General features: G+C 42.6%; 1 protein-coding gene across 1 annotated transcript in view; it reads left to right on the forward strand.

The window, feature by feature from the left end:
* LOC117517945 (von Willebrand factor D and EGF domain-containing protein-like) overlaps positions 1-12940 on the forward strand; it is a 146014-nt gene that overhangs the window by 3349 nt on the left and 129725 nt on the right. The window contains 1 exon segment of the mRNA XM_034179073.1: positions 6465-6649. Coding sequence (XP_034034964.1) covers positions 6465-6649 — 185 coding nt within the window.

Here is a 12940-nt window from a genome sequence, read left to right on the forward strand (position 1 = left end):
TTTCCAGGCATGTGAGGGAAAATAAAGAAAAGGCTTAAAATGGTGGAGTGTTAAGAGGGCCATAGTTGGGGAGTCTGGGAGGGGAAGCTAAAGGGTTTTGGGCCCTGCTTAGTAATAGTAGACCGGGGTTGACTCCCAGTTCACACGAACGTTTGTGTGGTCGGACCAAATGCATACGGATCTTGGCTAGGGGAGTAACCTGTGTCAGGATGGTGTCCTGCTCAAGGGGATCATAGACTCACATCCGCTACCCGTTACGGGATCCGGAAGATAGGCACAGGTGCCGACAAGCCGGAACTCCAACGGTCAGTTCCCCGAGCTGGGCGACTATTTCCTTATAATCCGTCTCCCTTCTAATACTACTATAATTACTGAGGCACATCTATCAGGTTTACTAAATAGTTTAACTTACACTTGTGGCATTCTGTTCTTATATGTGTGAATAAATACACTGTAAACAACAGTGAAGCCGAATCGACACCTTGCTTCAAGCTCCGCCCACATCATCAGATCAATTCCCTGAAATGTGGCCGCCCACTTAACCCTCAGGGGTCGTGGAATGTCCCTCTGACTTTACATGTGTGGCCTTCAGTCCTGTTGAAGCCGTGAGATCTGACAGGTTCGGCGCTCCTGTATTCGGATGTGTTTTGGTTCCTTCTCTGAGCTGCCGAGTTCGTCTGGTCCCTGATGGGCCCTCCTGAGGGGGAAAAGCATCACGCGCTCCCAACTGAATGTTGTTCCTGAAACAAGCGTGTAGAGTCACTGAACATCTGGACTTCTGAGACCCCGCCGCCTCCTGGGGGTGCGTTCACTCACTAACCCCCTCCTCCCATGTTCTGGAAAGTCAACACTCAAGACAGTTTCGGCAGCAGCCAAAGTCTCTCCCACTGTCTCCGTCCCCTGTAGCGCAGGCTGCTTGGAGACCTGCGACCTCTCAGACGGGGTGCGTGCTGAGTTTGTGTAATCATGAGCGTTTCCTGTCAACGTGACAGCGGCCTGGAAGACCCCTGTTTTAGGTTTTGAGGTCCCTGTAGGAAACTCGACTCCAGTGAAGTTAATGTTAACACAGGTTTCAGTCCACCCAGAGCAGACCTTTGGTCGAGAACGGTGAATCTGTTTTTAAGACCTCGTGGAGCTTTTGAAGGCGTGTTCAGGTGGACAACTCACAGCTGCAGCTCACCACCTGCGTCACGCGCCGCCGGCCTTCAAAGAGTTCGACTCTGTAAATGGAGATAACCCTCTGCGCCCAAAACGCTCCCTGTGCTGGATTAACGTCCTTATCAATGTGACATTTTCAGGAGGAGAGTTGGATAACTCGGATTAGATTTCCTCTCTGTCACTAACGTCTCTCTTTGTCCTCTTGAAGTCCAAAGTATTCTGCATTATAAACACCATCATTTACGTCCACCAAGGATGTAATTAAATCATCTGCGTTTATTTATTTGTCTGTTAGAAGGATTGCTTCAAAACTGCAAAAACTGGGAAGACTCCATTACATTTTGGAGATGATCCGGATTCGGATTGTGGACCAAGATCTCACTATCTGTAAGCTTTGAAGGATTGCATCAAACTACTTCATGGATTCTCACCAAATTTTCACCACAGATAGATATTAGGACATGGAAGACTCCACTGAATTTTGGAGGTGATCCGGATCCAGATTCTGGCTCGGAATTTGTTGGGAGTGATCCAGATCAATATGCAGATTGTGCAGCAGAAAGATACAACATCACAATGTAAGACCAAGATCAGGAAGACACTATTTTGTTTCTGCTTGTGAATTAAATATCAGATTGCAACATCTCGATCAGTCGGATCATTCTGGATTTTCCCAGAGTTATGGCCCGTGATTAACAAACCTAAACACAGCCATTTTCATGAGTTGGTGTCTGCATTCTGAAATCAACTCTTCTGACATTTTTAGATGGAATTTCAGGAAACCTGGTCCAAGTCCTTGAAACATTATCAGAATGTATCAAGCACTGCCAGCGGGGGGATCTTGTGCTCTCAGAGTGCTCTTGTTTGCTTTTTCCTCCTGTCACGTTTTTCTCATATATTTTTTCTCTCACCTGGACAAAGTTCTAGTGGGTTTGTGCCGCGGGTCACCCGTCTGTCGTCGGCGTGTGTAAACATCTTCTTCTCTGAAACCGCTGGACCAATGAAGCCGCCACCTGGTGTGCCTGTTCCAATCCATGAGTACACCAGAGTTTGTTCGAGGTGTTCCAATCCGATTTCAAATTTGGCTGCCATGGAGGCCATCTTGAAATCTCATATTTAGCCATTTATCAGCCATTTATGCAGTAATTGGGCTGCAATTCGCTACATAGGTAGCAATGACCAAGGCTAAAAACATATTTGACATGTTCTGCGATATTTTCAATTTTGACCTTGACCCTGGACTGTGATCACGCCCACTTTTCCAGTTGTCACTTGAAACATCTTCTTCAAAACCACTGAATCAATGGAGCTGATATTTGGTCTTCTTGATGCAAATAGTTTATTTTTTACTAAATTTTAACCAACTAAGTTGTCCATAAGTGCAGAGACACAACTGTAAGTTATTTTTTTTTATATCTTATTTTTGCTAAAAGTTAACTTCTCAAATTAATAAACAGTTGAGACCTTGCACCACATTTGAGCAGCTTTTCTCACCATCTAGTGGACAATGTGAGCATTTCAGGGCTTCTGATACATTTCCTACTTCAAACCCAAAATTCTGTTAAAAAAGACATTTCTAAATGTCAGAAATGTGTGATTTTTTTCCACATTATTTATTTATTTATTTATTTTTGGACATGCTGGGCTGTGACGTCCCAGTATTAATCTATAAAAATTAGATTTTGAGACAGAATTTCTCCTAACAAACACAGCTTAGATTTGTGAATACAATTCATTCATTTTCTTCCGCTTATACGGATCCAGGTCACAGTGGCAGCAGAGCAAGCAGCTCATCACACACTTCCCTATCCTTGGCCAAGGCCTGTATCTCTTCCCAGGGGATCACAAGGTGTTCCCAAGACATCTGGGAAATATAATCCCTCCAGTGTTTCCTGGGTCTTCCCAGTTGGTGCCTGGAAGACCTAAGAGATATCCTCACCAGATACCTGAACCACCTCAAGTGGCTCCTTTCAAGGTGAAGAAGCAGTGGCTCTACTCAGAGTCCTGTCCAGGAGTGTAAGCCCAGATACCTGGCGAAGGAATTTCATTTCTGCTGCTCCACTTGAGCATCCAACCGTGGTGACTGTGCCATCCCATAGAGACGCACCACCTATGGCAAGATGGCCCTATCTGTCAAGAGTAGTCATTTCTGGAACACCATACCATCCACTGTTAGGAATGCCCCACTTTTAGTACTTTTAAAAAACATTTGAAGGGATGGTTGATGTCCACCCAAACCTGCCATCACAGTCAGAAGAACCTTGGACATTGAGGGCTGGGAATGTGATGCAATCTGTGTTGTAGCAGCGTTGCTGAGTGTACTGTGTTTAATATGATTTTATGTGTTTTTTTTATTATTTTATTATGTGCTTTTTGTTTTACTATTTTAGGAATTTGCCTCTACCATCTGGCAGGGGGGCTGACAATGGAAATCAGCCTATGGCTCCAATTGTGTACATTTACATTTTTATTTCTTTTAAAAAGAAAATGTTTATTAATGTATGATGTCCCTCTTAACAAATAAAACTGAAATTGAAAAATTCTTTTGCTCATTACCCAAAGGTCATGACTGTAGGTGAGGAGCGTAAATCGACTGGTAAATTGAGAGTCTCACCTTCCGGTTCAGCTTCTGGAGAAATTATTATTCATTTTACTGGCAGCCACTCAAAACAGATGATGTTCAATAACAGGAAATCTGGATCGCTTTATTGATCCCAGGGAAAGGGAAACACAGGGCTGCAGAATGACACCTAAAAATCACTTCATCTCATCTCATAATGGTAACATTAGCTAAGACTTTGAACACAGAGCTGCTAAAATTCTGAGAGAAGTCAAATAGAATTCAGTTCTGAGTGGCAGCATTCGTTTAGTATTCTGAGTGGTTTAGGGGGGATCAAAATGTGTGTTTGGAGGTGCGACCACGCTGAAAGAACGCATGAAACCAGCTGTTCACAACATCGTCCTGGCCCCACGCTTTGGCTTCTTTTCAGCTGTGCAACCATTTCAAAGTAAGTGTGGATTCATCTGCAGATGTTTTTACATATTAACTAAGTCCACAAACTCCAAACAATAGCAAGCGTGCACAAACAAAAACCGTTAGCATGCAACACACACTGATGAAGGCTCCGCCTACTTCCTGCTGGCACCCCTGCAGCTGAACATCAGTCTAGCCCCCCCGAGTGACAGCATGTCAGCTGCACACGTCATAAGGTTTTTCTGACTAAATGACTCCGTCAGTTCCAGGATGAGCCGACGTCGTCAGGACGGAGACTCCACGTTGATGCACATTCTGCAGCTTCATGGCAACACTAATGAAAAGGAAGTTAAGGCGATATCTCCTCAGATCTAAAAAGTCATGTGATCATTTTCATTGTAAGACCAGAATCATGGATTTAAAAACAAAACTCTTTATCGGTGTGGAAATATCAGGGGTTTTTTTTTTAATTTTTTAATCATTTGAATTCTAAGTGATTTTTCTTTTTTCTTTTTTTAATTTAGACTACCAGCATTTATTGAGTTTGATCAAAGCAAAATAACATTTTAATCTGCTTCACATTAGTTACATTTAAATGGACTGCATTTATATAGCACTTTTCCATCTGCATCAGACGCTCAAAGCGCTTTACAATAATGCCTCACATTCACCCCAATGTGAGGGTGCTGCCATACAAGGTGCTCACTACAAAGGATCTTGTCCACAGCCTTTTAGTGATTTTCCAGTCAGGCTGGATTTGAACCGAGGATCTTTTGGTCTCAAGGCCAACACCTTAACCACTAGACCAGTGATTTTCAACCTTTTTTGAGCCACGGCACCCTTTTTATATTTACAAAATCCTGCGGCACACCACCAACCAAAATAATATTATAATCCTATTACCTCTGGTTTTGCGCAAAACCCAATTATCGCAATAGAAAATCAATAGAGAAAACACCGCATTTCGAAAATCCTCAAGCATTTTGCGCTCTGATCTCAAGTGTTTTTTTTTAGACGTGTCGACACTTTTATTCACAATAATCTGCCACTCTAATATTCACGGAGGGCAGAGGCTGCCTTCAGTGAACCCAGTTGTGAGCAAGAAGGCCCAAGTCTGACCATGGTGACATCAACGGAGGTCAGGCCGCCTTCCCCGCACACCTCCACAGCCAACGCGGTTTCTCCTTCCCCAGAGGAGCCATGCTCCGTGAGCAGCTGAGATTCACGCTGTAGTCAGCAACCCGTAACCATGGAGACGCACAATGCTATGTGCGCAAATATGTCTATTATACTATAGTACAGCGCTTTGCTGCCATCTACTGGAATAAAAGAGCATTACATCATCCGCCACACTATTACAGCACATACACCCGATAATGGTGATATTTGATAATTGCCCACGGCACCCCTGACGATCGATCACGGCACCCCGGTTGAGAATCACTGCACTAGACCATCACCTCCCCATTTGGTAATTTAATGAAACTATGAAAGATTTTAGTTGCTGATTTAGTTTTCTGTCCTTCTGTAACTACACGCGTGGGTTTTCGTCATAGTTATTTATTAGAGGTTGTTGGTTGTCTTTTGGCTCAGGGTCTCACTCTGATGTCCTGGGGGTCACCACAGACGATCCACTACAGCCCTGGACTGGGATCAGTCTCCCAGCCAAGTACTGATCAGACTGGATCAGGTGCACACAAACAGGAGGAGTGCAAATTATCATACTTGATGTGATGATAAAATGTTTATATTTTTAACTTAATAATTATTTGTTGTTTGAAAAAAATGATCAGAAATTGAGCAACTGATTAATTATTCTTTGAGTTGATTGTTTCAGCACAAATTGCCTCCTTATGTTGGAATTTTTCACTGATAAAATAACTAAGTTGTCCATAAATTCAGGGACACAACTGTAAGTTGATTTTTGAGTTTTTATTTTTGTCAAACGTTAACTTCTCAAATGACTAAACAGTCAAGACCTTCCTGCACATTAGAGCAGCTTTTTCGCCATCTAGTGGGTGATTTGAGCATTGCATCGCTTCTGTTACATTTCCTAATTCGTGCATTTCTGTCATTTATAAATGACAGAAATGCATGAGCTTTCAGCAGGCGGAGCTTTGTCCTGCCAGTATTAATGGGTAAAAATGTTGCTTTTGAGGGTTTTACGGTCCTTGAGTTTTAGGACGCAGAAGGTTTTGCCCTACAGACGGGCAGTTGTGAATAAGTGTGTCCATCTGCAGGTGTTTAAGTGGATTTTATTTATGTATTTGTGTGATTTTTATCTATTCCTCATTCTGACCCCGCCCTTCTCATCTTTTTTCCCTGCCATCAGCTCCAGAGTGTTTACCTGGAGGCCACCGGATTTTGCGTAACCCCAACCGCAGTGTTGATTTTGACTCCACTGAGATCCAGAACACGGCCATCCAGGACCTGATCTGCGACCACTCGCTGTCACCGGGCTGGTACCGCTTCTGGATCAACAACAAACCGGCTGAGATGCCGACTGCCTGTGTTGAGGTAACAACACTACCTGATCCATCAGAGTGTTAGGGCACTGTCCCACTGGTGGTTGGCTCTCACTGCGGTATTGTATCACTTCCTGTTCCGGAGCACAGCGGTGTTTTGTTGTATCTGTTAGCTGTTTAATCTGCGCAGTTAGATTGATCTAGTTACCTAGATAACGATTTGTTTCACAGTGTAATCTTCACGTGCCTTAACTAAAGCACTCCCTCTGCTGAATCACCTCTAAATTATTTACACGTTATTCACTTTGCGTGTTTTTAGGAATCCGCTAGCTTAGCGCAGCTACTAGCTCTTAGCCGGTTTAGCATGGCCGCTTCTCCTGTCTCTCCCGCACTTTTCTGCTCTGGGTGTGAAATGTTTAGTTATTCCTCGGCCTCCTTTAGCAGTAACGGTACTTGTAATAAGTGTAGCTTATTCGTAGCTTTGGAGGCCAGGCTGGGCGAATTGGAGACTCGGCTCCGCACCGTGGAAAATTCTACAGCTAGCCAGGCCCCTGTAGTCGGTGCGGACCAAGGTAGCTTAGCCGCCGTTAGTTTCCCTCTGGCAGATCCCGAGCAGCCGGGAAAGCAGGCCGACTGGGTGACTGTGAGGAGGAAGCGTAGCCCTAAACAGAAGCCCCGTGTACACCGCCAACCCGTTCACATTTCTAACCGTTTTTCCCCACTCGGCGACACACCCGCCGAGGAACAAACTCTGGTTATTGGCGACTCTGTTTTGAGAAATGTGAAGTTAGCGACAACAGCAACCATAGTCAATTGTCTTCCGGGGGCCAGAGCAGGCGACATTGAAGGAAATTTGAAACTGCTGGCTAAGGTTAAGCGTAAATTTGGTAAGATTGTAATTCACGTCGGCAGTAATGACACCCGGTTACGCCAATCGGAGGTCACTAAAATTAACATTGAATCGGTGTGTAACTTTGCAAAAACAAACAATTTCTCTGGGCCCCTCCCCAATCGGACCGGGAGTGACATGTTTAGCCGCATGTTCTCCTTGAATTGCTGGCTGTCTGAGTGGTGTCCAAAAAATGAGGTGGGCTTCATAGATAATTGGCAAAGCTTCTGGGGAAAACCTGGTCTTGTTAGGAGAGACGGCATCCATCCCACTTTGGATGGAGCAGCTCTCATTTCTAGAAATCTGGCCAATTTTCTTAAATCCTCCAAACCGTGACTATCCAGGGTTGGGACCAGGAAGCAGAGTTGTAGTCTTACACACCTCTCTGCAGCTTCTCTCCCCCTGCCATCCCCTCATTACCCCATCCCCGTAGAGACGGTGCCTGCTCCCAGACCACCAATAACCAGCAAAAATCTATTTAAGCATAAAATTCAAAAAGAAAAAATAATATAGCACCTTCAACTGCACCACAGACTAAAACAGTTAAATGTGGTCTATTAAACATTAGGTCTCTCTCTTCTAAGTCCCTGTTAGTAAATGATATAATAATTGATCAACATATTGATTTATTCTGCCTTACAGAAACCTGGTTACAGCAGGATGAATATGTTAGTTTAAATGAGTCAACACCCCCGAGTCACACTAACTGCCAGAACGCTCGTAGCACGGGCCGAGGCGGAGGATTAGCAGCAATCTTTCATTCCAGCTTATTAATTAATCAAAAACCCAGACAGAGCTTTAATTCATTTGAAAGCTTGACTCTTAGTCTTGTCCATCCAAATTGGAAGTCCCAAAAAACAGTTTTATTTGTTGTTATCTATCGTCCTCCTGGTCGTTACTGTGAGTTTCTCTGTGAATTTTCAGAACTTTTGTCTGACTTAGTGCTCAGCTCAGATAAGATAATTATAGTGGGCGATTTTAACATCCACACAGATGCTGAGAATGACAGCCTCAACACTGCATTTAATCTATTATTAGACTCAATTGGCTTTGCTCAAAATGTAAATGAGTCCACCCACCACTTTAATCATATCTTAGATCTTGTTCTGACTTATGGTATGGAAATTGAAGACTTAACAGTATTCCCTGAAAACTCCCTTCTGTCTGATCATTTCTTAATAACATTTACATTTACTCTGATGGACTACCCAGCAGTGGGGAATAAGTTTCATTACACTAGAAGTCTTTCAGAAAGCGCTGTAACTAGCTTTAAGGATGTGTTTCCTTCTTTATGTTCTCTAATGCCATATACCAACACAGTGCAGAGTAGCTACCTAAACTCTGTAAGTGAGATAGAGTATCTCGTCAATAGTTTTACATCCTCATTGAAGACAACTTTGGATGCTGTAGCTCCTCTGAAAAAGAGAGCCTTAAATCAGAAGTGCCTGACTCCGTGGTATAACTCACAAACTCGCAGCTTAAAGCAGATAACCCGTAAGTTGGAGAGGAAATGGCGTCTCACTAATTTAGAAGATCTTCACTTAGCCTGGAAAAAGAGTCTGTTGCTCTATAAAAAAAAGCCCTCCGTAAAGCTAGGACATCTTACTACTCATCACTAATTGAAGAAAATAATAACAACCCCAGGTTTCTTTTCAGCACTGTAGCCAGGCTGACAAAGAGTCAGAGCTCTATTGAGCCAAGTATTCCTTTAACTTTAACTAGTAATGACTTCATGACTTTCTTTGCTAATAAAATTTTAACTATTAGAGAAAAAATTACTCATAACCATCCCAAAGACGTATCGTTATCTTTGGCTGCTTTCAGTGATGCCAGTATTTGGTTAGACTCTTTCTCTCAGATTGTTCTGTCTGAGTTATTTTCATTAGTTACTTCATCCAAACCATCAACATGTCTATTAGACCCCATTCCTACCAGGCTGCTCAAGGAAGCCCTACCATTATTTAATGCTTCGATCTTAAATATGATCAATCTATCTTTATTAGTTGGTTATGTACCACAGGCTTTTAAGGTGGCAGTAATTAAACCATTACTTAAAAAGCCATCACTTGACCCAGCTATCTTAGCTAATTATAGGCCAATCTCCAACCTTCCTTTTCTCTCAAAAATTCTTGAAAGGGTAGTTGTTAAACAGCTAACTGATCATCTGCAGAGGAATGGTCTATTTGAAGAGTTTCAGTCAGGTTTTAGAATTCATCATAGTACAGAAACAGCATTAGTGAAGGTTACAAATGATCTTCTTATGGCCTCAGACAGTGGACTCATCTCTGTGCTTGTTCTGTTAGACCTCAGTGCTGCTTTTGATACTGTTGACCATAAAATTTTATTACAGAGATTAGAGCATGCCATAGGTATTAAAGGCACTGCGCTGTGGTGGTTTGAATCATATTTATCTAATAGATTACAATTTGTTCATGTAAATGGGGAATCTTCTTCACAGACTAAGGTTAATTATGGAGTTCCACAAGGTTCTGTGCTAGGACCAATTTTATTCACTTTATACACGCTTCCCTTAGGCAGTATTATTAGACGGCATTGCTTAAATTTTCATTGTTACGCAGATGATACCCAGATTTATCTATCCTTGAAGCCAGAGGACACATACCAATTAGCTAAACTGCAGGATTGTCTTACAGACATAAAGACATGGATGACCTCTAATTTCCTGCTTTTAAACTCAGATAAAACTGAAGTTATTGTACTTGGCCCCACAAATCTTAGAAACATGGTGTCTAACCAGATCCTTACTCTGGATGGCATTACCCTGACCTCTAGTAATACTGTGAGAAATCTTGGAGTCATTTTTGATCAGGATATGTCATTCAAAGCGCATATTAAACAAATATGTAAGACTGCTTTTTTGCATTTATGCAATATCTCTAAAATTAGAAAGGTCTTGTCTCAGAGTGATGCTGAAAAACTAATTCATGCATTTATTTCCTCTAGGCTGGACTATTGTAATTCATTATTATCAGGTTGTCCTAAAAGTTCCCTGAAAAGCCTTCAGTTAATTCAAAATGCTGCAGCTAGAGTACTGACGGGGACTAGAAGGAGAGAGCATATCTCACCCATATTGGCCTCTCTTCATTGGCTTCCTGTTAATTCTAGAATAGAATTTAAAATTCTTCTTCTTACTTATAAGGTTTTGAATAATCAGGTCCCATCTTATCTTAGGGACCTCATAGTACCATATCACCCCAATAGAGCGCTTCGCTCTCAGACTGCAGGCTTACTTGTAGTTCCTAGCGTTTGTAAGAGTAGAATAAGAGGCAGAGCCTTCAGCTTTCAGGCTCCTCTCCTGTGGAACCAGCTCCCAATTCGGATCAGGGAGACAGACACCCTCTCTACTTTTAAGATTAGGCTTAAAACTTTCCTTTTTGCTAAAGCTTATAGTTAGGGCTGGATCAGGTGACCCTGAACCATCCCTTAGTTATGCTGCTATAGACTTAGACTGCTGGGGGGTTCCCATAATGCATTGAGTGTTTCTTTCTCTTTTTGCTCTGTATGCACCACTCTGCATTTAATCATTAGTGATTGATCTCTGCTCCCCTCCACAGCATGTCTTTTTCCCGGTTCTCTCCCTCAGCCCCAACCAGTCCCAGCAGAAGACTGCCCCTCCCTGAGCCTGGTTCTGCTGGAGGTTTCTTCCTGTTAAAAGGGAGTTTTTCCTTCCCACTGTTGCCAAGTGCTTTCTCACAGGGGGTCGTTTTGACCGTTGGGGTTTTTCCGTAATTATTGTATGGCTTTGCCTTACAATATAAAACGTCTTGGGGCAACTGTTTGTTGTGATTTGGCGCTATATAAATAAAATTGATTTTTTTTTTTATTATTATTATTATGAATGCATCGCGCACGTGTTGCGTGTGCACGGCATCTGCATTGCGGTAATAAAAGAAGCGCACTCGGGCCGTCGGCAACACTATTCACACCAACAATACAGCCTCTGGAGCAAGTGCTGGACTTGGACAAGTTGATTGGCGTAAACAAGCAGTGAACAGGGCGAGTGGTGACGTCAGCGGATCGCATCAGAGCGCAGCTCATCTGAACGATAATAACAAGAAGTTAAATCTGTTCAATCTGTTTTTCTCCCTTTATATAGCACCCCTTGGGCACATATTGTGGCGTTTTGGGATTACCTTTCACTGCTATGCAGATGATACTCAGTTATACATGCCGATAACTGCTGGTAATCTCGTTCACATAAAATCCTTAGAAGATTGCCTTGAGAAGTTGGATGTCTAGAAACGTCCTACTTTTAAACTCTGATAAGACTGAAATGATGGTTCTTGGTCCAGTGAGACATCTGCATCAATTTGACCATTTAACGCTCAGCCTCATGTGTCATACATCACACTGACAAAGTGAGGAACCTTGGGGTAATTTTTGATCCTTCGTTGTCCTTTGGCCTCCACATTAGAAATATTACTAGGACTGCTTTCTTCCACCTGCGAAATATAGCAAAGATTCGGCCCATCCTGTCTCTGGCTGATGCTGGTACCCTGATCCATGCATTTATCTCTTATAGATTGGACTACTGCAATGTTCTATTTTCTGGTTTACTGCAGTCCAACATTAGGGCTCTCCAATTGGTTTAAAATGCTGCAGCCAGACTTTTGACACAAAGCAGAAAGTACGACCACATTACACCCATTTTGGCATCCCTTCACTGACTTCCTGTTCCAGTGAGATCAGATTTTAAGGTTCTGCTACTAACCTATAAAATTATTCATGGACTGGCACCTCCCTACCTAGCTGACCTAATTAAACCTTACGTACCAGCCTGGGCTTTATGTTCTCAGGGTGCAGGACTACTTTGTGTCTCTAAGGTGAATAAGAAGCTTTCTCTTATTGTGCCCCTGTTCTGTGGAATGATCTCCCTATGTCAATAAAACAGTCCGATTCTGTGGAGATTTTCAAGTCCAGACTTAAGATGCACTTATTTTCCCTTTCGTATGGCTAGCATACTGGTACAGTTCTGATTCAGTTTTTTCTCTTTGTATAAGGTGCAGCTCCATCCAGAGATGGGTGTTGTATTCGTGTTGGCGATCCTCCTGTCCTGTGCGCCAATAGCATTTCTTGTATATTCGTCCGTGAATTGTTCTGTGAATTGTTCTATAATTTATGTCTGTATCATGGCCCAAGCAGAGGGTCACCCCTTTGAGTCTGGTCTGCTTGAGGTTTCTTCCTCAGAGGGAGTTTTTCCTTACCACTGTTGCTCTGGGGGTTGGTAAGGTTAGACCTTACCTGTGTGAAGCGCTTTGAGGCAACTCTGTTGTGATTTGGTGCTATATAAATGAAAATAAATTGAAATTGAAATTGTTATAAACATAGGAATAAATACTGTAACAGCTGCAGACAAGAAGGAAAAAACACGCAACTGTTTTATCAAGCCTTGACAATGTAAACAAGTCAAATAATTACCTTTTTAGACAGCTC

The sequence above is a fragment of the Thalassophryne amazonica genome, chromosome 1, assembly GCF_902500255.1.
Source record: "Thalassophryne amazonica chromosome 1, fThaAma1.1, whole genome shotgun sequence".
NCBI classification, from domain to species: domain Eukaryota; kingdom Metazoa; phylum Chordata; class Actinopteri; order Batrachoidiformes; family Batrachoididae; genus Thalassophryne; species Thalassophryne amazonica.